Below are 24,279 nucleotides of genomic sequence, written 5' to 3'. Positions count from 1 at the left end.
AGAAAAGTGCTTGCGGAAATTGTTTTGATTGGTTCTTGATTTTTAAATTCTAAAATTCCAATTTCATGTTGCCCCAGATAAACTAAAGTCCACATGGCTTTGTGACTAATCATTATTTATAATGTACATTTTATATTGAAAGACCGCAGTAACACAAAATGAATTGTTTTTTAAACCAAGATTCTTTTTTTTAAAAGAATGTTGTACTCCGAAAATTTAAATGCGCAGAATAATTTACAATTATCATCTTAAACAATCTAATAAGTAGTTTAACTTGGAGCGTAATACTCCAAAATAACCTAATAAACGAGCTATCTATTTGTAAAATTATATAAAAAGATGATAAAGTATTTGGATAAAAATATGTTAAGTAAATATTTAATCGCGAGCATTTGTTACTCGTATAATACAATACTATTTCTACATCCAATCAACGAAAGTGTGAACGAAATATTGAACTTAAGCACATTCGTGTATTAAAAATTAATACTCTTCTTAGGGCGCAGGCAATCCTAATTTTTCTCTACCATAATCTACAAATTCATCGATAAGGACCGGCCAAGCACCTAGGAAGAAAGAAAATATGTTGTATAAGAAAATCGTAGACTAAAATACAACCCTTAGAGAAAGTTAAAACAAACCTTCAGAATCATAATTTGAAAGCTCAGGATTGATTTGTTTGATAAATTCGAGTAACTAAAAAGGAAAGATTGATAAATTAATAACAGATTTTGCAGATTATAACTAAAATCAATAATATTATTTGTACCAAGTTCCAAGTATCCTTAGAAATCGACTTGCCATGTTTTTCCTGATTAATGGAACGTTAATTATATAAATTTAAATACGCAAAGATTGAATGATTTATTCCCACCTTAACAAATTCTATCCATATATCAAGATGAGGCCAACGATCACTCAACAACATCCGCCAATATTCTATCGCCACATCGAGACCTTAAAAAATACAATTACAAAGATTAAATCATATATATATATATACACAAAAAAAAATATGGAAACACCCACTCAAAGATTTTTGATTTTCGCTTAATCCAAATTTAAACGTAAATTGATAAATTTCCTTGAATGTATTATCATCCTTCAATGATTGTCGAAGTCGAGGTATAGCTGCACGCATTTTTTCAATAGAGTCGCATCTAAAGAATAAAAAAATATATATATAGTTAAATATATAAATGGGGTTCTCAAATGATCATCATTTACCTTAATTTAGTCCATCCGTTAATAAAACCTTGACGCTTAAACTCAATTTTCTCTGCCTCGAGATTCCAAGATAAAACTAACATTACAACATCTTCGGGAGCAACGCCAAGATCGTTACAATATTCTAATATTCCATCAACTAGAATAGCATCTTCATCTTTATCTATTCATACAAAAGAAAGTCGAACCAATTAAAAATTTATATCATTGAACGAAAATACGATCCATTTTAAAGAAGGAGCAAATCTTTACGAAGAATTAATGAATCTCTAATAGATCAATCCTTTTTAGTGTGATGATTATTTGACAATGAGTTACACGTTAATAAAAGAAATAGTAACACACCTTTATATTTAGAAAAGATTTGATTAAGTTTATAAGTGTCAACACCTGCTGAGTTAGTTGTATTGAAAGCTCTCCAAGCGTTACCACCACTAGATTGGTCATTGAAAAAAGCGTCTACTGCTACCTCGACGTTCCAGTTGCATTCTTTAAGTTTTCGGATGGAAACTCTTTCACTGAAACAAAAAGTTATTTAGGATCGAATGAACAAAAAAAAAGAATATTGATCAAACATATAGTTTCAATACAACATTACCTGGCGCTTGTAAATGCCATAAATTGTCTGACCTTTTCTTTTTGGGTGGATTTTAACGAATTCTGTAGTAAGATAAATGTTAAACTTTAGGAAGCTGGAAAATTGATAATTTCAACAAATATTAAACCTTACCATTTTTTTTTTTATTAAGCGAAAAAAACTCTATATATTCAAGATTGTTTTTTTTTGTTTTATCGTAAGAGCAGAGTGAAATGGGAATTTATAAAAATCACATGATTCAACATTTTATGTTGACTCAATTGATGTAACCATGTCCGATCAATTCCAAATTACACGATACATAATTATCTTTTATTGTATAAATTTTATAAAATAATAAACATTATTATTAAATAACTTAAAATAAGGATGGATTATTTACACACTGTCCACTACAGTATACCATTAACCCTTTATTCCGATTTCAATTCTACAACCTCTACAACCTGATGAGATAATTTCGACATTGCTCTAGTATTTTAAAATAAAACTACGTTATTTCACATCAATAGAGAATCATTGGCCATAAGACATCGATTACTTTCATCAATCATTTATGGTCAAGATCATAATAATGTTCTTTTTCTTTGTGGTGGCTTCTTGTTCTCTGGAAAATTTCTAAGAATTTTATTCAAATACTTTTAAAACCAAAGTATACGCGTATAATTCTCATGGATTTTATCAATTTGGAAATTTGAAGGATCGGGTTGAAATTGCATAACCATATTAAAATAATGTAATTGATGTAACTGGAAACTAGAATGCGGAAGAACTTACGCGCGCTGTTAAATAGCGCACAAAGATATACTGTATATCAAGAAATGAAGATTTACCATATATGGTAATAAGAAATCTTATCCAAATTAGGCTACAGGCCCAGATTAACGACTGAAAAAAAAATTTTCATTTTATTTCGCGTTCGTCCTTTTAACCATTTCCTTTCCTTAGTTCAAACAATTTCATGGTTTCCCAGATTTTAAGACGAGTGGTTAATAGTCCACGTATCTTAAGTACTATTATAACGCCAAATTCTTCTAGATCTTACCGATCCTCGGCAATTCGCTTTGGTAGCTTTCCAACTAACTTGCAAAGGCGACAGTTGCATCGCATTATAAATCCCTCGTCAAATGTTACCTCACTTCTAAGTTACGGTCATCACCGGCCTACTTTTTATAATGCCCAAAATCAATATTTAATAGTGGTGGGTTCTCAAACTAGAACGATTTCAATTATTTCAGTTTCAAGATTCGTTCTGCATGCATTGAGGATTCCTGCCGCGGGTGTAACAGTGGGAGTTGGAGGTTTGGCATACGCTAATTACAAACTTAATGGTAAGACATTTCATGTTATAAAGACGCGAATTATTTAAATAAATATTTATTTGTTATTGAAATAATTAGATATGGCAAGTAAAAGTTCGGATTTACTTTCTTCCATCACTAATGGAATTAAATCGGCTGTAGGAAGTGTAGAAATACATGTTCCGGAATTTTTAGCAAATATTTTTTCTTCTAAATCAGGCCCATCTGTAACATCAAGTTCGATACAGATGGAATCTGATAGACCTAGATTCATTAAAAAGGAAGATGAAAACAATAATTCTTCTGATTCTTCAGGAGGTGGAACTGGTGCTACTGCTGCTGCTGCTACAGTAGGAGCAGCTACTTTATTTAGTATGAACGAACAAGAAGATGAAGATGTTAGGAATGCATCTGATAAAAGTATCCCTGCGCAAGATAATCAATTTATGCTTTTAACTAAAAAATTGATAGAGGTGCGCAATATTCTGATGAGCATTGATCATAATGAGGCATTGAGGCTACCAAGCATTGTAGTCATAGGCAGCCAGAGTTCTGGCAAAAGCTCCGTATTAGAAGCAATTGTCGGACATGAATTCTTACCAAAGTAAGGAACAGGTTAATTAATATCATCCTTTATTATTTATTCCTAATAATTCACATTTACATAGGGGATCGAATATGGTAACACGAAGGCCTATTGAATTAACATTGATTCACACACCAAAATCTAAGGAGGAATACGGTGAATTTCCTCAGCTTGGTTTAGGGAAAATCCATGATTTTTCTCATATACAACAAACATTACGTGACTTAAATCTTGCTGTATCAGAGTCTGAATGTGTTTCCAATAAATCTATTGAGCTACGTATTTATTCTCCAAATGTACCTGATTTAACGCTTATTGATTTGCCAGGCTATATTCAAGTTACGAATAAAAATCAACCTGAAACATTAAAGGATAAAATTGTTGAATTATGTGAACAGTATATTAGAGAACCAAATATTATATTAGCGGTCTGCGCTGCTGATGTTGATTTGGCAAATTCTGAAGCATTAAAAGCTAGTCGGAAAGTGGATCCATTGGGTTTACGAACAATTGGAGTTATAACTAAAATGGACTTGGTAGAACCTGAAATTGGTTCTGCTATATTACGCAATACCGATTATCCTCTGCATTTGGGTTATATTGGTGTGGTCTGTAAACCTCCAACAAATAGGAACAATCAAAAAAACATTACTTCGGCTTTGATGCGCCATGAAGAGCAATTCTTTCGTAGTAACTATGTGTACAGTCAGCGTGGTATTCAAGTTGGTACAGGAACTTTGCGCAGAAAGCTCATGGAAGTGTTGGAAGAAAGTATGGCTAAGTCATTATTTTCAATTGTTGGAGCTGTCCAATTAGAATTGGAAGAAGCCCGATACCAATTTAAAGTACAATATAATGATAGGTTAGTGAGTTACAAAATTGAATTTATTTAATCTTATAAATTGACTTATCATTCTTTTATATTTCTCAACTTAGGCGGATTACCGCTGAATCATATGTTGCGGAGACAATAGATTCTATAAAACATAATTTTAAAGACTTTGCTCATTCATTTGGAAAACCACAAGTTAGGCATGAGGTTAGAACTATGCTGGAACAAAGAGTATTAGATCTCTGTGCTGAATTATATTGGACAGATAGTAAAATTGTCGATTTAACAAAAGCATCTGCGGATGATCTTTATTGGCAATATAAACTTGATATGAGTTCGGCTGCACTTACTAAGAGTGGTATAGGTCGAACGAGTACTCAGCTAGTCGTGGATGTGCTAATGGCTAATATGGAAAAATTGGCTTCAATGGAGCCATTAAATAACCATCCTGACACCAGTAGTAAAGTGTTAAATTTCAGTAATGAAATTTTGCGAAACAAATTTCATACAACTGCTGATCAAGTTGAAAATTGTGTTAAGCCTTATAAATATGAAGTTGAGTGCAGTGAACAAGAGTGGGCTGACGGAGTTAAACGATCAATAATACTCTTAGAAAAAGAATTGGAAAGCTGTGATAAAGCTTTACGGCATATTAGGAATACCATTGGGAAAAAGAAGCTTAGAGCTGCTATTAAATACGTATTGGATGCTGAAAAAGAAGAAGCTAAACGTGTTCAGGCTCGGATTAAAGATATAGGCGAAGCCAACAGTGAAGCTAGTACTCATACTATACCACTTGCCGCATTGATATCTTCTGTAAATGATGTAACGGAAGAGGGTGATGTAGAACATACTCGTCTTCATTTTAATCCTAAAGTACTTGAAAGGGCTCGCGAAGCTATATTTCTTCGTGATCGTTCAATGATACTTAAATATCGTTTAGCAGCCCTAAAGTCACGGCAATGTAAATCACCCGAGAGTAAACAATATTGTCCAGAAGCATTTCTAAATATGGTTGCCGAAAAACTCACCTATACCGCCGTAATGTTTATTCAGGTTGAATTATTAAATGAATTCTTCTTTCAGTTCCCTAGAGAAGTAGACAACCGACTTGTTTATGATTTGGACAGGAAACAAATATTAACTTTCGCAAAAGAAAATCCTCACATCAGGAAACATTTAGAATTGCAAGAGAGAAAACGGAAATTAGAAGAAGTATGAGAAATAATGAAATATAAGAATTTATAAAATTATATAATAATAATATTAATACGCTTGCTTGTTTATTTGTAGGTTATGGAAAAACTAAATTATCTCGTAAGAAGACAAAGAGATATTGAAGGACGTAAAGGTCCAGCTAATTTATAAAACGACAATCATTATATTAAAAAAAACCTTGCGTAAAAATAAAACCGATTATTCATAATTTATAGTAAATAATTATTTTTAAACATAATTTTTTATTGATAACAAATTTATAATATAATTATTATGCTGTTGTCATTGAAAAAATCACCTTATTTCAATAATATCATATTTATTAATCTATGTATGAATTATTTTATTTTAATGTCATTAACCCATTTCAACCCTTCTTGACCATCAATCTGAGTAGTTTTTCTATTTAAAACTTCCAATACTTTTTCTCGAACTCCTATTTTGGCCTTTCGATCTTTAAGAAAAAAATCAACGACCTCTTGTTGAGTCATACTCACCGATCCTGCATCCGGTGTTTCACCTGTAACAACTTTTTGAATTTCTTCTTCAGTTGGTAATGCAAACCTAGAATACGGATAATTTTCAAAAGACCGTATATTTAATAAATTTAACTGATGTTTTTCTGAACCTTCAAAATAAAATTTCTCTATTTCATCATCAGAAATATCATCTAATTTTGAAGGATTCCATTTTGGTTCTCTTTTATCAACAAGTAGCGCCGTTACCCCTTCAATGAAATCTGACTTTTCCTGTTTATTATAAAAGTTTAATCATATTGTTTGTAATGTCTTGACTTACATATAAAGTTGAACTTACCAAAAATTTTTGAACTAGTTTATATTCCATCTTAAAGCAATCAGTTATGACTATTTGTTTTCCCTTTCGTAATTCACGTAAAGTAACCTATTATGGGTAACGTTAAAATTTAAATTCCAGATCAAAGAATAATGGCTAAATAAAAATAGCCCAAGAAACCTACTTTTAAACTTGTAGGTGACATTTTCAACATAGTATTTATTACTTCCTTCGACCACTTTTCATTTTCTTCTTTGGTCAACGCATCGATAATACTCTCAAGTGTATTACCTTTAAAGCATCTAAATTTAAAAATTATTTTGTCACTTATAATGTTTATTGTAACTAAAAAAAATCATGAAGATTCCCATACCGATCAATTGCTTTTCTAATGTCACCACCAAGGGAATAGACATGATTTTGTTGGGGTTCTGATACAAAATCTTCTATGGCTGCATTTATCACCTCATGATCATCACTTTCTAATTCACTCAAACGATCTTCCAAATATGATAACCGTTGTGAAGGAACATAATGTGTCGCAATTCCAGATAAGCTAAAAGAATTCATGAGAATTATAATTTTCTAGTATAATTTAAAAACCAACAATACATACAAGACATCTACGCCACGTAGCCTTGAACCAGTCAATGCTAGATAAGTTCCAACTTCTCCATCCATTCTTGATAAAAAGAAGGATCCGCCAACATCAGGAAAATAACCAATGTTTACCTCTGGCATGGCAAATATTGTATTTTCAGTAGCAATGCGAAATGGTGCATGAACTGATAAACCAACACCACCTCCCACTTGTTAATTGTGATCAAATAAAAGAAATAAAAAATCTGTGAATGTTTTAGTATTAGAACTTAAATCACAATTTTCATGTTAATTTCATAGCAAATAAGACATACTGGTAATGCCATCCATAAAAGCAACAAATGGTTTATCTAACGTAGCGATGAGGTGATTAAGCTGAAATTCTTCTTCAAAAAATCGAAGAGGCCTGACACCAACTTCACCATTCTTCTTCCTATTTGCTAATTCTACAACTCCTGTATTAAAAATTAAGGGTTCATTTAATTTTATGAAAAGTAAAAAATAAAAATGTACATACTTACGTTTTACATCACCACCAGCACAAAACGCCTTTTTCCCATTGGCTTTAAGAATAATGACTTTACATAAATCAGATTCATTCCAAGCCTATATTGAATCAATGTCAATTAATTGTGATATTATGATGTTACAAATTCAAATAATTTACCTGCAATTGTGGTGTCATATTTCTAATCATGCTCAGGTCCAGTGCGTTTAGAACATTAGGGCGATTTAATATGAAAACACGACTTCCAAATTTTCTCTTATGAAGGACATCTGCCTATTAAAGCTTAAAGGATTAACGATAATCATTGTAATTGAGCAAACTAGAAGGTTACCTGCGGTGGATCTCCTGATACAGTTTGAAGGTTCAAACTTGACATCTATTAGAAATTTGAGAAGTACGGTTTATTTTAAATTAGCATAAAATAATTCCAAAACTCTAAACTGAGACTAACATGCTTCGAACATCGATAGGCGGAAAATATGGAGCCCTTTAATGTTGGTTTACATAGCGAAGCTTTGGTCAAATTTGAAAAACTTTTTGAAAGATAAGCTAAACATTGCATATTGAAAAGTAAACCCTGGAAAACTTCGTAAAAGGAGATTATCAGCTAAATTTTTTAGATCAACACAAACGTATTGACGTATAGTATCACGTGATGGATCTTAGACATAAAATTTCGCTATTGTGTGAGGTTCACTTACATAAAAAAAAATTATTCGATGACGATGATACTGGAGAAGATTTATAAACCTTAATTGATATCTTATAACCAGTTAAGCGTCATTGTAGCATTACAATCTACCAAGAGACTCTAATTACATCAATTTTATCGCATTCTTGGATGGTCGCATTTAGAAAACTTCGAACTAAGAATAAACATCAAATGAAATGAAAAATCTCCTGACATTTTTTTGTTTTTGGTATTAATTATATTGTATATTAATGAAGAGAAAAATGGAATTATTCTCAATTTAATTTAGTTAACTTTAAAATAATCATTTTTGGAAAAAAAAAAATCTAATTATTTATTTATTCTTCCTCTTCTTCTTCAGCCTCATTGCTAATGTTAAAGTATCTTATTTCATAAGATTGCTATATTGCATATAACAATTAAAATAATTAATAAAAAAAAAGGTTATAAAAAAGAGATTTCAAACATGACGACTTACCGGATCTGTAGCAACTACGCGTAACCAATCTCGAATGCGGTGTTGTTTCATAAATTTCTTGGTGAGATATTTCATATAACGCTTAGAAAAAACATGAGTACTAGTGGTAATTGTAATTTTATGATCATCGCTACGAGATATGGTAACGATATCTCCTAATTGACCCGGACGACCATTAATTTTTACTTTATCGTGAAGAAATTTTTCCTTGATATGAAAGTTAAATCAAAATTAAACTATAAAACATTTAAAATTGATGCGAATTATTAAAATACATACAAAAGCTGCAGAGTCAAAAATTTTGTCACGGGAAGGACCTGAAGCATCAATAATATATTTTTGCTTCTGTGGCACTTTTTTGCTGGTTTTCGCCGAACCACCTTTTGTCTATCAACATTTTTTTTTTTATAGAAAAATAATTTGTTTAATAATTATTATAGTTTAAAGATTCTTATTTCATTTGAATTAAAACTTTTACTTACAATTTTATTTGGCATCGATATGAAGTTATTAGTACTCAAGAAATTAAACTGAACCTCGTAAAATCGAGACCTTTTTGGAGGGAGAACAAAAAAAATTTAATCTTTGATCACAAAAATAGTTTCAACGAACCATTATGATTGGCTGTATTAAATCACACATCTCGGGATTTATTAGTAACCAATGCAATTCCAGCAATTAACTGCTTTTTTTTTTCCTCCACTATAAACAGCAATAAATGGCCAGTTCAGAGTTCGCGATTCCTGAAAAAATTGATTCCACTACTTTTGAACGTTACCAAAAACTTCTTTACAGGGCATTATTAAATATAAGCGCAAAACGCAATAATGAATTGCCCTCCAAAGAAGTACCGTTTTATCGAATGATTGATTCAACGGCGGCACGCAAAATGGATCAACTTTCAGGAAGAATTTTACCAAAAATCAATCAAATGATCTCTAATGCTGATTTACCCGGCTCTGAAGGATTTTGTGAAATTACCGAAGCTGAAGATGTTGATTCTTGGAGTAAAGACTTTGTCTCTTTAGTTGATTCCCTTATTGACGGAGTCGTAAGTATTAGTTCTTTACTTTATTTATTAACGTTTTAGGTTTAATTAGTTATTTTCATTTTACATTGCTGTTTAGAACGTTTCGTTGGATGAATTCAGTGGTCGAAGTAAAAAAATCTCGGCTACAGTAAATAAATCAAAACCAGTTATTGCAGAAATCTCGAACGTAAGTGTAATCGTTAGTTCCATTTAAGAAATATTCGATTAACTAATCATCGATGATTTAGTCAAGAGACTTTCGATTTCTATATGGTAATGCTATTGGTCGTCCTCAATTGAAGTTTAAGGATAAAGTTGACAATTCCTCTGCGCCCTTTATTCCAAAGCTTGTTGAGAAACCGAATGCATTAGTTCCATGGGAAATAAATGTTAGGGAAAATAAAGATATATTATTGTAAGCATACTAATATAATAAAGTGATATTACAAAATTTTATTCTATTACTAAATCGTATGCGTTTATTCTAGCTATCCACACCCTTATGAGTATGAGATTAAAAATATCATTTATCCAGCTTTCATGCTTGAGGATAAGGAACCAATACCATATAGTCCTATCATGGACTCATCTCATATTTGGGTGGAAACTTTGGAAGATTTAAAGGCAATGTGCGAAAAATTGGAGAATAATAACGAGATTGCGATCGATTTAGAGGTAGAGAAATTTCTTTCGATAAATTTTCTTTTATTAATTGTTTTGCTAACACGGATTTTCTGTTTTGTTTTAGCACCACGATTATCGTTCATATCAAGGGTTTACTTGTTTATTACAAATAAGTACAAGAGATGATGATTTTATCGTGGATGCATTAGCTTTAAGAAATTCTTTACAAATATTGAATCAGTACTTTACTAACCCAAATATCGTAAAGGTAATTTTCGTAGACGAATAATTATATTAGTAAAAAAAATTTTTATCTAAAATTTCTTTTCCGGTTTGCAATATTATTTAGGTATTTCATGGTGCCGAATTCGATATTATTTGGCTACAAAAGGATTTTGGTGTTTATATTGTCAACTTATTTGACACGTTTCATGCTGCCACTCTTTTGGGTAAATATTTTTAAGCAGATATTGTATATTTGATCTTTATTAACTATTTTTCTTTCATTTAAAATAGAACTTCCTCAAAAATCATTAGCGTATCTTCTGAAACATTATTGTGAAGTTGAAGCAGATAAAAAATATCAATTGGCGGATTGGAGGATAAGGTATGATAAAGAACTTTGTTATGTGAGATTGTTATATCTTTTATAAAATGCTTTATTAAAAATTTGGTTTAACTAGGCCTATCCCATCGGAAATGTTATATTATGCTCGCTCGGATACACACTATTTACTGTATATATGCGACAGAATGAGAAATGAGCTAATTGCCAAGTCCGAAAATCTTTTGAGAGTAACGCTTGAACGATCTGCTGAGACTTCACTGAAAACATATAAAAAAATTGTTTATGATGAAGATGGTGAAGGACCTGGTGGTTATATGAGATTGCAAGCAAAATGGAAAACATCGTTCGATTATCAACAAGTAAGTTTGTATATATATATTTTAAACCTTTAGTTATTTTTAGTTAAAAATTATAATTTATTTATTTATTTTATAGTTTGCAGTTTTCAAAGCTCTTCATGCTTGGCGAGATCGAATTGCAAGAGAGGAAGATGAGAGCACTGGGTGAGTAACATGAATACAATACACTTTTCACCTCACAGTAGTCTAAATTTATCTACCTATCTTTTTTAGTTATGTGTTACCAAATGAAATGCTCATTGCGATGTCTGAAAAAATGCCGGATGATCCTAAAGAAATTTCTGCTTGTTTCAAAACCGGTGTTCCTTCGCTCGTTAGAATGAATATTCTTGAATTGTCGAGATTAATTAAAGATACAAAAAGCGATGCAACAATGCCTTCAACGTCGCTTGTTCAATCTAAATCCGCAGAAAATAATACAATTACTGAGGATATGGAAGTGGATTCGAATGAATCTATAGGTACAAATAGGAATAGTATGCTATTAAATAATTTCGTTTGTTTTTCGCTCCACTATTCAAAAAATGCATTGCTATTTGTTTAGATAATAAATTAGAAAGGGATGATTCATTATTAGAGACTCCGCATGTTAAAGATATTTCTAAATACAAATCAAAAACATCGATATTATTTGGGAACTGTCTAGACGAGGTTTTATTTTATTATTGAATATACACATATTTTCCTTTAATATTATACACTTAAAATGCTTAAATTATTATTCCTTTAGCCTATTGTTCTAGATGAAGACTTGAAGAAAAAAGCTTTCAAAATTACATCGTCTCTCTCGTTTTCATTACCAGTCCCCAAGTCTATTAATTATTTAAATAAATCAACTTCAGATACACCACAATCAAATATACAACAATCTCCTACTGAAATTTTATTTACTCCTGTGGAACAAAGGACTACGAAAACTAAGGAAAATGAACTCATGAGTAGCTCTGAGAGAAAAGAACATGAAATGGAGCCTGTAAGGAAAAGTAACTTTAAAGGAAAAGGACGTGAAATAGTTGAAGTTTCTAAAAGTTCAAAAAAACGTCGGATGAATGATATGGATGAAGAAGACGGTGTGGAACAAGCGGAACCCGTAATGACTGAATCATCTCGTAATGATGAACATACTACAACGATCACCCATAACAACAAAGCAAAACAAGGTATCGTTGCTATAACGAATTGAATGTTTTATATTTCAGTAAGTATTAAATTTTTGAAAAAAAAAATAATTGTATAAAATCCTTCTGTAAAGTAGTGCAAACTAGCCAAGGAAGTGCTCCAAAAAAACCGAGGAAGAAAAATAAAAAGGCTAAATTGATGAAATCAGGTAAAATAAAATTATTAATTATTGTTAATTTGTCATTACTATTTTAATTTCAAAAATGTACTAACAATCTTCTATCTCTAGATGATATTTCTGAAAAAGCTGGTATTTTGATTATAACTTCAAAGAAATTCTATGTTATATAAACAAGGCAATTTATTCCAAAATTTTTTTTAGGAACGAATGGAGTAGAATTTGACACTATGGATCACACAGAATTGCCACCTACTGTGACATCTAGACTTTCAACTAGTGTTACGTCAACGATTTCTGTTGATACTTCATCTAAATGTGCAGTAAAAGTGGAGACTAAAAAAAATGCGACTTCGATCCAAACACGTTTGTATACTTTTATTATATAAATAGATATCTTCTACATTTTTTAAATTTAACTGTATTATTATTCCCAAAATAGCGTTTGATCCGTATGGTCAAACAGTAATTGATGAAAGAGTAAGTACATTAAATAAAATGGTATTAAATAAGTTTAATATATCTAAGAATTTTTTTTATTACAGTTAAAAAGATCAGATCCTCGACTTCCGTCAGCTCCATCTTCAGGGAACAGAAGTATGACGATGGATAGGTAAATAATGATTATTAATTTAAAAAAAAATTACAATAAACTAATGGTCAATTTCCCGTAGATCATCAAATTACCGGAAAGACGATATCGATAACGATAACGATCCGGAAAAGAAATGCACGATTATGTAGGTATGTGTATGCTATTCACATACTCAATTGAAAAAGCAAATTCTATGATTTTGTATATTCGTGTTTTCTTTTTTATCTTTTTATTACTTGGCGTTTAACTTGTCCGGCTGGAGGTTTTTTTAAGAGGATATATAGCATAATACTTGTGGCTGCGGATAGCGTATACCTGAATAGAAAGAATCTTAAGTTAATTTTACTCTATAAAAAAAGAAAAAAAAAAGAAAGAGAAAACAGAGAAAAAAAGAAAATAGCAAATTGAACATTTGCCAAAAAAAAGTGTATGCATTATCTTAGCTGGATAAATATTATAGAAGAAATATTATACCATGTGATTGCGTATTGTAAGTGCGTATTACTTAATTCCACACTAGGAATTTTTCCAACTGGGATACCGTCTTGAATCATTTGATTTATTATGAAGGGGGATCCTTCTTTAATTACAAATCATTAATCAGAAAAAGAATGAATTTTATCTAACAATTGGAAAATATTCGAATCGTACCCAAATTTTGTTCTACTAGTATCGGCTGAGATCCCGTTATTTGAGCCATAGTATCAACATCTAACCAGTACCATTGGTTTTTTTCTGGATTATTTTCTGGGACGAACCACGTTTTCTATTATGTATTTTTATTTATTTAATAATTATAATAAAAAAAAAACTTATTTATATTTTTTTAAAATGTTGTAGAGTTTATTTTATTTTACCTTTTCTGAACCTTTTAACAATCCTTCAACGGATACTTTGCCCTGGATCTAATAATTTTCTTAAATTGACTAAATATATAACCTGAAATGATATCCAATTAAAAAGAATCAAGAAAAACTCAAATATACTTGTCCAACTGGTCTCGTTGATGGATCAATTTTTTCTCTCGGAATCCATCCTCTTTTAACTAAAATTGTAGTACTATTAAGAAATAAAATTAAAGGTATGTATGGGTCATATAATTTTATTTATACGTAATCTTAGTAGAGAATAAATATCCACCCGTTTTCACGTTCAAGCGGCGTAATAACGTAATAACCCAGTTTATTTTTAAATGTTCTCGGGCCTAAATAAAGTTCTTGATCATGAAGGAATTTTCCTGAAGTTTTAACGCGTCTATATAAATAATCTTTCAAAACATCTAACCTAAAAAAAACAACTTTAGTTGTTGTTTAAGTGTATTTTGGATTTCAATATAAAAACACTTTACTTTATTCTTTTGGGTAAATTAATTGGTGGTTTAGATAATCGATCATCATAATCTTCGATTAATTTAACTTTCCAACGCAAACGTGCAACTTGCCAAGTACCCAAACCAAAGGTTAATATAGGAATAAAAGCTAAAAAAATAGCCTTTACACGTAATTCTTTTTCCGGCAATTCTTTACTGGTTGAAGTAAAATGGGAACCAGTAGAAAAAGGTTTAGAAGAAGATTTTAATGGATGATTGAATTTAAAACTGCTTTTGTGGCTTGCACTATATGATTTGAAAAATGTAGGAACAGAACGACGAGAAGAATACAGGAATGAAAATTGAAACATAATGAAAAATGGAAAAGTGAACGAAAGCAATTCGGAAAATTCTTTGATTTGTTTGCTTATTTTTGCTTGATTAAATCGGGGAAATTTCTGGTAGATCAAAATCTTTTCACAACAATAATTTAGTATGAATTAGTTTGAATTTTATTACAGTAATGAATCCCAATAAATGAAGTTCATATGTTTATGTAAATAACGGTAACGTGTTTCCAGTATGGCTGGCGCAGCTCGCTGATCCTGAAAAAAAAAAATTTTTTCATCAGTAGCAATTAAACCAAAAAGAAATTATCTTACATTTCGTAAAACTCGAATAAAGTTTAATGGTATCTTTAACGATGTCATTCTTCACATCTCAAATCTCTAAAAAAAAAAAATTAGAGTTATCGACGAATCAAATTACTAATAAATGATAACATTTTTACATGAAATTTTACGCAGACTGTAATACTGATTGTACCTGATATTCCGGGTTTTTTTTTCGGATAATATTTTTAAAAAAGGCTAGTGAAATTTTATACACATTCATCTATTTCCTAAACATTTAATTGTGAAACAATAAAATAATAAAACACTATTACAAATTATGATTGAATTAGTCAGCCTTTAGAAAGATTTTTTCATTCCGTTTTTAAAAGTTATTTTGTCGACTTTTTCTTTCTTAATCGCTCGAGACCTGGAGCGGCCAACTTAACTAAAACGGATCATTAATATTAAAAAGTTCAACAATGTCTTCGAATTATAACTATAATTACATCGCTCAACTAAACTCTCTAAATCCAGTCACAGCACCTGAAATGTCCGATGAGGATCTAGCCAGAGAATTAGAATTCTGGTCTAATACTCAATTTATTGAAGTTTCACCTGGAATGAGCTTGTTAGATGATGAGTTTTCAACTATTGATACGAAACTTGATCAAAATGTTACTCAGCCTATGATGGTTCAACACGAACTTACTACCCTTACTGACCAAACGCAAACACAACAAACTTTACATTATCCGTTATTCTTTCCAACTCCGAACTCACTCGTACCGAATCGTTTGCAGCCTATTACAATTGCAACTTCCTCTAACGATAATTTTACGCCTATATTTCCAGCTACTCCTATAGCTCCAGTTAACGTCTCATCAAACGTTTCTAATAATTCGGTAATTTTATCAAAAGAAACACAAGAAAATTCCCCAAACTCAACACCTACTACTACAAAGATCACAACAGACTCTACATCCACAGTCTCTACAAAAGCTACTACCAAAACCACCACTTCTACTAACACTACTCCTTCATCTACAAGTGGCCCAAATCGTAAGAATTCATCAGCAAAATCAAATCATTCATCTACTTCAGAAACGACACAAAGTGGATCTACTGAAACAAAAGAAGGTGAAAAAGATGCTGACCATGCCGCAAAGTTAGCTGCTGAAGAAGATAAAAGGAGGAGAAATACTGCCGCATCTGCTAGATTTCGTGTAAAGAAAAAAATGCGTGAACAAGCACTTGAAAGAACCGCAAGAGAAATGACTGCTAAAGCCGAAATGTTTGAAGGCCGCGTGAAGGAACTTGAAATGGAAATTAAATGGTTAAGGAGTTTAATTGTAGAGAAAGATGCCAGACTTTTGGATGTTGAACGTCCAGGAAAAAGAAAAAAGAAAGCTGAAAGTGAAGATGATGATGACGATGACGATGATGACGATGATGATGAGAAAGAAAAAGAAGTGAAACGGGAACGGAATGGCCAAACGAACAAAAAGGAGTAAAGAAATTAACGTCACTTTCAAAAATTTTTTCTAGGCTTTATTCGCACCTAAACGATGCGTGAACAATGAAAGTCTAACCTGTTTCATTATCTTGTTTTAATTGATGTTTTATTTGATCTAGGGTTTTTTTATCTTCGGAATATTGTCCTTTACACTGATCTTTTTGTATTATTTGCTTGATATTTATAATATATTGATGAGTAGTGTTCTTTTGTGTGTTTTTTGCATGTTTCGAATTATAAATAGGGATAATTTTGAATTATATGTCCAAGCTTAAGATCGATAATGATGATTTTATTAAGAAAAAAATTTACGCATAATAATGAAATATTTATAGATAAACCATAATAAGAAAATACCCTGAATAAGATTATTTCATATCAAAAAATTTTAGAATTATTAATATTATACTGAAAATAATTTAAATATTTTAATTAAACATAAATGAACATTCGTCTCAATCCATCCATCCATTTATTTCATAATTTTCGATTTGAGATCTATGGAGAATCATAAATGTAAAAATCTGCAGATACAGCAAAGGAATGGTATATGAAAAAGTACATTTTCTACAAAAATCTCAGCCGGGTGGTACATAATAACAAGCGGGACACTCAGAAAATTTGCAGTCGGATTGTTGCCGGCAGGTTATCGGCAACGAAAAAAAGATCGGAATTCTTTCAATGAAAAAAAAATTTTTTTTTTTTTTAACGATAATGATCTTGTTTGTTTATAACCCGTTTTAAAGTTCAAATGAATAACAATATTGATCACATCAAATTATAACATTTGTTTTGATTTATTGTACAAAGTAAAGATGATATCTAAGTTCAAATACATGCATTGACTAGTAAGTTACATATATAACAATAATAATCGCTATTATCTAGTAATTTATGCAATTCTCGCAATGCAGTATATTACTTGAACTCATCCAAAGATCAACTCACTTTTAAATATAATATACTTACTTTTAATACCAATGTAATAAGTATAAATAAGAATAAATTATAAAAATCACCATAAATGCAAGTACCTTTCGGTTTTTGCTCACATGCATAAAATGTGACGTAATTTGTAATTTAAATCAGGCCGAATTCTACTTTCGTTTTCGTTCAAAAAAATAATTATGCTGCTAACAAACGCTAATAATTCAAATAATGACGTTGATAAAATTACGAATATAATAAATATAATAGGATCAAATGTACATAGTGATACAGAACAAATTCGCAAAGATTCAAAAAATATGCAAGTTATCGTTATTTTAATAATTCTATTTTATTTAATTTGTTTAAAAATAGTTGCATCAATTATTATTTTATTATTATTTTAGATTTAATAGATTAAAATCAATTTTCGAAGATGCAAAGTTCGTGAGTGAAATATCAAATTTATTACCATACTTACCTGTAATAGGTAATTAATTACGTTGTTCTCTTCTAAAATATAATTTCATCATTGCTGACTTTCCGAATTTAATCTCAGCAAATGAAAGATGCGGTACTTGGTATGTTGACCCTACGAAGGTAAATTTTCACTTCTATTGAATCCTGGAGCAAAAAACTTCATCATAAGATGATTTTATTAATTGTCAACATTACAAGAAACCGTAATTGGGTACATAAATTATGACATTAATTTCCCTGTATGTTGCGTCGTGCTAAAGTTTGGTACACAGACAGTCTATTTCAAATCAACCGATGGGCATACCGGAAAATGGGCATTTAATCTACGCAGATTAAACGCTCATCTTTTTAGTATAATCATAAAACATGGTGGGTATGTTCTTTTTCATCAATTACGATTTGCGTGAATTAATAAAAAATATTAATCAATTGAATACGCAATTGCTTGTTAAAGGTGTATAATAGTAGATTCGACGCGTCGTGGAAAACGAATTCCTGATTCTCAATCAAAGACAATTCCAATTTGGTGTTGTACTATTAATAATGCAGTCAAGAAATTTCGCGATTCTATTACACTTGACTCAAAAGTGTCTAAACTACATAAACCTCCCGAATCAATTCAACAGCCTAATGGAGAAGCGTATCTTACACGGAATGATGAACTTGATGATGAATGGGATACGGAATTTCATTCTCTCCCATCTTTAATTTCCAAATCTGAACATAATCAGATTGCTTCATTAATTCCTCAATTTGTTCAAAAACTTCTTGTAAGTCATTAAACTTCTTTACTACTAATATTTTATAAAATAATTTTACCGGGAAATTAATATCGCGATTTATTAGAATTCAGGATTTGATATTCAATCTCTTTCGAACAAATTAAAAAAACCCCTCAGGCCACTTTGGTTTACTCCGTCATCAAATATATTTCTTCATAATTTGCCAGATTATACTAGTATGCCATTTTATCCAGTAATTTGTTTAAGTGCATCAAAAATGGTCGAATCAGGAGTTGAAAGAAGAAAAGGATTCCTCTATGTACAAGGATCAGCTGATGATCATGAAATGTGGGCAAAGGTAATAATAACGCTGCAGCTCTATTCTAAAAAAAAAATTTTTTTTTTTTCTTTCCGGATAATTGGCGAACTGACAAAATATTATAATTACTTATAATATGGTTAGGGATTGATTCCTCCTTTATTTTGGAAATATCATGAAGAAATATTGAATACATATAATTTTATTGAATGCGAAAAGATTGTTTCGCAATTCATTCAACAAGAAAGATTATTAAAATTACACAATTCTGAATTGTCAAATGATTCATTTAATTTTGTAGGAAACACGAATATCGCAATAGGAAATTATAAGAGTGGTAATTTAAATTAATTTTTTCAACTTAATTTATTTAATTTTCATTACAATTATTTGTATCATGATAAATTATAGCATCTCCGCCTGAATGCTGGATGAATTTCGATTATATAATCAATTGTACACCAGAACCATACACTTCAAATGAAAATACACCACCTTTTCCTTATAATAAAAATTATTTACAATTACCAATTCCTGAAGGTAAAAAAGGACGAAATATATTCTATTTAAATATTCCTATTGCATTAGAATTTATTAAAAAACCATTAGAAGAAAACAAGAGAATATTAATTCATTGTAAACAGGGGTAAATGATTTAGATATTCCTTGAAGCAAACTGATATCTAATTCTTAAAATAGTTGTATTAAGTATATTAAATTTATTTTGATTAAATAGTATTGATAGAAGTTGTGGAATTGCATTAGCTATTATGATAGAATATTTTGATGACAAAGGTATTAATATTTTTTATCTGCACTATAGGAAAAAATAATTTTTTAATCATATTACAATTATTTAGGGAATTTTATAAAGAATGGAGTAAATCATCAAAGTAAGTCAATAAAAGTTGAATTACTAAACTAATATGATTTCTAAAATAATATTTGTTAAATAGTTATTAGAAAAGAATATATTCAAAATAAACTTTTATATATATTATCATACAGGACAAAGGTAGTAAATTTTCATTTAAAATAACTAATTTTCAAAATTTTATTTTTATGTAATATTTTTTTTATCATTAGGCCAATCCAACAAAATCAACATTAAAAAAAATTAATATATATTTTATGAGTTAATCAATGATAATATACTATAAATAAAATATTAGAAATGTAGCACAATAGGTTTTAAATTAATAAGATATTTACAATTATCTATACAAAGATATTCTAATTATAAGCTAATTCTTTAATGGCAGTATCAGTAATAATAAGGAGGGATAAATACCCTTCACAAATTATCATTTGATTTTATATATATTATGAATATTTAAAAGAACAATCAATTTTTTAGTTCTTTAACTATTTTATCAACATCAATATCCTCTGTATTAGGTTTCTTAGAAGCAATTCCATCTAAATAATTAAGTGATTTTTTTCTTGAGTATTAACGAATTTCAATTGGAAATATAATATACAAACTCAATATCAACACAATTTATTAGGTGTATTTATTTGCAATTTAGCAAGTGTTATCACTTTTTTCTTTTTATTAATAAAAAATAAATTGCAAGAACAAATACTAATTACATTATAATAATTTCATAAAATACATAAAATACGTACAGTAAATATATTATATATATATAAGATTAGTCCAAAAATACGCAATCTTGATGACCTAACTATGGATATAAAATTCTTATATGCAATTATATTATACAATTCTAAATAATATTCTTATACAATTACTACACTATCTAATAAAGTATATTGATTAAGCAAATTAACCAATTCACGTTTTTCTTTATCAAACAGCTTCCAACATTTTTTAACTTCACAATGATAACTCGCCATCCCAAAGTCAATCCAATAAACATTATCATTTATGTTACTAAGCAAAATATTTTCTGCTCGTATATCATTGTGAAGCACACCTTTACTGTGAATTGCATTTATTGCACAAAGGCACATAACCCTTTGTCGTTCTGTTATATGTTTATAATCAGTTAAAGCAGTACCACTAAAACTTGTACCAATAATATAGCATATTCCGCCTCCATAGTAGCCATAACACATTAGTTTTGGAATGAATTCTTCCTGAATTGAAGCAAGAATTTGATAGATCTCAACTTCATTTTGCATTTCTTTCAAGATATCTAGCGGATATTTCCATAGATCGGTACACTTCAAGGCAATCGTATTTCCCCGAAATTCACATTTGAGTGTCTTTCCACTTCGTCCTTGGCCAAGAATATCATTAAATTTGAAATCCAAAAAGGAGAAGTTCTGGTTATTCATCTGACTTTTATACAAAGTATTAAAAGATAATGAGCCTAAACTATTGTTAAAAGAGCTTTTTGTCCTAGACCTTAAAGATCTAGTATTAGAAACCAATTCTTCATCTTTTCTCGTAACTGAATCCAGAATTTTCAAAATATGAGGAGAATAATAAGATTTATCATTATCATGGCCATAATTTTTGAACCATGTATGCGTATGCCTTGAGAACTGTTGGAAATTCACTTGTTAATTGAGGGTTTACGAAATCAGAGGCTTTTTTGGGTTATTAACGTGGCGATACGGAAACCAATGCATATTATATGTTGAAAAAATGCCATATTGACATTCATTTTCTATCATATAACTAAAAATCTGTTTAATCATTGTTCTTGCTTCTGCTCTCTTTTTATAATATTCTGGAAATTGAAGTTTTCCAATTTCTAAAAGGTATTCTGGCTTGATTTCAATTGGAAAGAGTAGTGTTGATTGAGCAAAGAAACAAGTAAAATCTGGATCACCAGGATTTTTTGTACTTTTTCTTGAAAAAAGATAGTTGGGTAAAAGCTCATTTAATACTTCGCAGATATTAAATTCAAAAATTGCTTGAATGCTCGTTTCACCAACACCCATCTTAGAATGAGAAAATTGTGGTCTTTGATATCTTTTTTTATCAGTAAATTCATACATTCTCACACTTTCTAAGAAGTCATCCCATAGAAAAACATCATCTGGTACATGATCACCTAAATTCGGAATAGACTTGGTTAATTTCTTAATAAAGGCAGGTGGAGGAATACACAATAATGCTTCTTCAAGAGTTAAAAGCCCTATAGAATAACAAATAATCATATTCGAAGAAAAGCACAAGATTAAGTATATAGTATTATATGAGTATATAACATACAGGAAAATCATAAAAATGAGTAATAAATAATACAAAAATAACTGCCTTGAAGTATAAATAAACTATTATATAGAACTTACTTTGATTATTTAAACTATCGATCAACATGCCAAGTTTTTTGGCTTTTCCATAACTAAAGTTAAAGGGAGGCTTTATAAAAACATCTTCAGTCATATGAAGAAATGCCAGACCATCAACATCCTGATCACGTAGTATCTTGAAGTTCTTCTCATCATGATTCAAGATCTTTAATCGTAAAAAATTGATAAGTCTTTCTGTATCGTATCTTTCCACATCTTCAATGTTAGGGAAATTAGTAGTTAAAATTGACATATTTGGTTTCAATAATTTCAAGATAAATATTGTATGACAAATATGCGAATAAGTTGTATCAGTTTCAAAAAAAAGAAAAATTTGTAAGGGATTTGGGATATATAAAATCTCATCACACAAATCAACCTGATGGCAATTATATATTTAATTACTACAATTACAATGCAGTTATGACTACAAGTACATAATATCACATACTCCTACATAATTATAGATATCATTAAGATGACTGTACATGAGCATTTTCTGTTTTTGATTAATAGTCATTCCAACAGGGCAGATATCCTCATATTATCATGATATTGCCGATTATTTTGCTGATCATTTGTTCAATATTGTCACAAAAAAATACTGTTGAGTTTATTTTTTTTTACAAACTCTACATAATAATGTATAAAATTTTGATTTTATTTACTTTATTTATATACTATTAATAAATTAATTCATATAATAATTCATGAAGATTTTACCAAATATTAGCCTTATATTAATCTTACAATAATTGCAAGTATGTATTTAATGATAACTTTTTGATTATCAAAAATTATTCATGTTTATTTTAGCCATGGATTTTTAAATACCTAAATAATATACTATAAAAGTTTTAGGTTTCGTCCAAGCATCTGTAGCTTCGCCTGAAGCTTCAAAGTCAAATTAGCAGATGATTGGCATATAATTGGCTAATACTATAATTATTAAAAATTTTGGCTTAAAGCTAACTTTATCTTTTTTTGCCACAATAATTTTATAGTATATTTTGGGTATCCTAAACTACCAAATAAAACAATTAGTACAATTTTTTTATGGTGTCAGAAGTAAATATAGGCCCGAAATCTCTGAGAGGATTTCCAAAAGTTTCGGGTTTCAGAATATACGAATCAAAATCTCACCCAAAACCTTAAACAAGTTCCGAAACCCTAAATAAATCCCAAAATCCAAAACTAATTTCAGTTATCTCAAAACTAATCCCGATATCCAGAAACTCGTTGATTGGATAATCACATGGCAATTTAAATAATTAATAAATCGATATTTAATATATTGTGTTTGATAACCATCTTTACTTTTTACATTCAAGCCTTTGGCTGTCTCACATTAATTCACCTGATATAATTTTTCTTTTAATTTTATTAATTTTTATTCTTCTTTTAATATAAATATCACTTTCTTAGTATAGTTTCTACCTCTTACTATGTTATGGACTAGCAGGCCATGCCTTCTCGTCTTAGGAATAACTGAAAAGGTGGGCAGCTTCTCAAGTGGGAGTTTCATACAATTATATATTTTGATTAGTATTCATATTTTATTATGTAATGTCTTAAATCTCTTGTATGACAGTCTATCTATAACATAAAAATAAAAAATAAAATAAAAATGTTTAGACAGGACCCCGAGCAATATATATATAGGTAACAAGAAAGGTCAAAATTTTTATAATAGCTCTACGCAAGGTTTTTATTAAGATAAATAAGCAAACTCAACATGTGACTTCACAAATTGCCCAAAAATAAGCAATTTAACCATATGACTTTATAATATTATATTTTACAAAAATTATTTGATCA

At 29.8% G+C, this 24,279-nt stretch overlaps 8 protein-coding genes across 9 annotated transcripts; 3 read left to right on the top strand and 5 right to left on the bottom strand.

Moving 5' to 3' along the window:
• Window positions 1–50: 50 nt before the first annotated feature.
• OCT59_022901 (uncharacterized protein) lies at window positions 51–1,960 on the bottom strand (the record flags this gene model as incomplete). The annotated part of the gene is made up of 9 exons (XM_066150433.1): window positions 51–566; window positions 642–696; window positions 770–811; window positions 875–957; window positions 1,030–1,160; window positions 1,228–1,390; window positions 1,573–1,745; window positions 1,826–1,887; window positions 1,958–1,960. 9 exons carry the CDS (start codon window positions 1,958–1,960, stop codon window positions 496–498), a joined length of 783 nt encoding a protein of 260 aa, XP_066006468.1. The 3' UTR covers window positions 51–495.
• A 781-nt stretch (window positions 1,961–2,741) lies between these two features.
• On the top strand, window positions 2,742–5,996 carry OCT59_022900 (uncharacterized protein). Its single transcript, XM_025323328.2, has 5 exons — window positions 2,742–3,156; window positions 3,226–3,730; window positions 3,795–4,574; window positions 4,649–5,759; window positions 5,838–5,996. The coding sequence occupies exons 1-5, from the start codon at window positions 2,787–2,789 to the stop codon at window positions 5,910–5,912; spliced, it is 2,841 nt and encodes a 946-aa protein (XP_025168410.2). The 5' UTR covers window positions 2,742–2,786; the 3' UTR covers window positions 5,913–5,996.
• Window positions 5,997–6,100: 104 nt separating this feature from the next.
• On the bottom strand, window positions 6,101–8,227 carry OCT59_022899 (the record flags this gene model as incomplete). Of its 2 annotated transcripts, XM_025328047.1 has the most annotated exons (10): window positions 6,101–6,511; window positions 6,579–6,665; window positions 6,742–6,859; window positions 6,931–7,113; window positions 7,174–7,366; window positions 7,472–7,612; window positions 7,679–7,763; window positions 7,825–7,938; window positions 7,997–8,041; window positions 8,117–8,227. In XM_025328047.1, 10 exons carry the CDS (start codon window positions 8,225–8,227, stop codon window positions 6,101–6,103), a joined length of 1,488 nt encoding a protein of 495 aa, XP_025168411.1. The 2 variants fall into 2 exon arrangements, with proteins under 2 accessions (XP_025168411.1, XP_066006467.1); XM_066150432.1 differs by lacking the exons at window positions 6,101–6,511; window positions 6,579–6,665; window positions 6,742–6,859; window positions 6,931–7,113; window positions 7,174–7,366 and adding an exon at window positions 7,371–7,402.
• Window positions 8,228–8,380: 153 nt separating this feature from the next.
• OCT59_022898 (60S ribosomal protein eL22) lies at window positions 8,381–9,421 on the bottom strand. The gene is made up of 4 exons (XM_025321615.2): window positions 9,317–9,421; window positions 9,114–9,221; window positions 8,835–9,041; window positions 8,381–8,757 (listed from the first exon to the last, which is right to left on the bottom strand). The coding sequence occupies exons 1-4, from the start codon at window positions 9,329–9,331 to the stop codon at window positions 8,695–8,697; spliced, it is 393 nt and encodes a 130-aa protein (XP_025168412.1). The 5' UTR covers window positions 9,332–9,421; the 3' UTR covers window positions 8,381–8,694.
• A 4,107-nt stretch (window positions 9,422–13,528) lies between these two features.
• On the bottom strand, window positions 13,529–14,987 carry OCT59_022897 (uncharacterized protein; the record flags this gene model as incomplete). The annotated part of the gene is made up of 7 exons (XM_025321616.2): window positions 13,529–13,622; window positions 13,782–13,887; window positions 13,959–14,073; window positions 14,165–14,212; window positions 14,294–14,366; window positions 14,448–14,591; window positions 14,656–14,987. 7 exons carry the CDS (start codon window positions 14,985–14,987, stop codon window positions 13,529–13,531), a joined length of 912 nt encoding a protein of 303 aa, XP_025168414.2.
• Window positions 14,988–15,632: 645 nt separating this feature from the next.
• OCT59_022896 (uncharacterized protein) lies at window positions 15,633–17,205 on the top strand. Its single transcript, XM_025321617.2, has one exon. It carries the CDS (start codon window positions 15,710–15,712, stop codon window positions 16,739–16,741), a length of 1,032 nt encoding a protein of 343 aa, XP_025168415.1. The 5' UTR covers window positions 15,633–15,709; the 3' UTR covers window positions 16,742–17,205.
• A 665-nt stretch (window positions 17,206–17,870) lies between these two features.
• On the top strand, window positions 17,871–20,331 carry OCT59_022895 (uncharacterized protein; the record flags this gene model as incomplete). The annotated part of the gene is made up of 12 exons (XM_066150430.1): window positions 17,871–17,992; window positions 18,078–18,160; window positions 18,230–18,270; window positions 18,411–18,523; window positions 18,605–18,920; window positions 18,997–19,230; window positions 19,336–19,528; window positions 19,603–19,837; window positions 19,928–19,986; window positions 20,052–20,084; window positions 20,148–20,206; window positions 20,278–20,331. 12 exons carry the CDS (start codon window positions 17,871–17,873, stop codon window positions 20,329–20,331), a joined length of 1,542 nt encoding a protein of 513 aa, XP_066006466.1.
• Window positions 20,332–20,934: 603 nt separating this feature from the next.
• Window positions 20,935–22,714, bottom strand: OCT59_022894 (uncharacterized protein; the record flags this gene model as incomplete). The annotated part of the gene is made up of 3 exons (XM_066150429.1): window positions 20,935–21,697; window positions 21,779–22,304; window positions 22,462–22,714. The coding sequence occupies 3 exons, from the start codon at window positions 22,712–22,714 to the stop codon at window positions 20,935–20,937; spliced, it is 1,542 nt and encodes a 513-aa protein (XP_066006465.1).
• Between the last annotated feature and the right edge of the window lie 1,565 nt (window positions 22,715–24,279).

Source organism: Rhizophagus irregularis, chromosome 32 (assembly GCF_026210795.1).
Source record: "Rhizophagus irregularis chromosome 32, complete sequence".
Taxonomy (NCBI): domain Eukaryota; kingdom Fungi; phylum Glomeromycota; class Glomeromycetes; order Glomerales; family Glomeraceae; genus Rhizophagus; species Rhizophagus irregularis.
The sequence above is the reverse complement of the archived record's forward strand: the minus strand, read 5'-3'. Positions and strand labels throughout refer to the sequence as shown.

Excerpts from the sequence above, each read along its gene's own strand:
- OCT59_022900 (XM_025323328.2), top strand. The coding sequence starts at position 2,787 with ATGGTTTCCCAGATTTTAAGACGAGTGGTTAATAGTCCACGTATCTTA. Across the intron at positions 4,575-4,648 it reads AAAGTACAATATAATGATAG|GCGGATTACCGCTGAATCAT; the intron begins GTTAGTGAGTTA and ends TTCTCAACTTAG. Across the intron at positions 5,760-5,837 it reads GAAAACGGAAATTAGAAGAA|GTTATGGAAAAACTAAATTA; the intron begins GTATGAGAAATA and ends GTTTATTTGTAG.
- OCT59_022898 (XM_025321615.2), bottom strand. Across the intron at positions 9,042-9,113 it reads TTTTTGACTCTGCAGCTTTT|GAAAAATTTCTTCACGATAA; the intron begins GTATGTATTTTA and ends TTTCATATCAAG. Across the intron at positions 8,758-8,834 it reads GCGTAGTTGCTACAGATCCG|CAATCTTATGAAATAAGATA; the intron begins GTAAGTCGTCAT and ends TATGCAATATAG.
- OCT59_022896 (XM_025321617.2), top strand. The coding sequence starts at position 15,710 with ATGTCTTCGAATTATAACTATAATTACATCGCTCAACTAAACTCTCTA.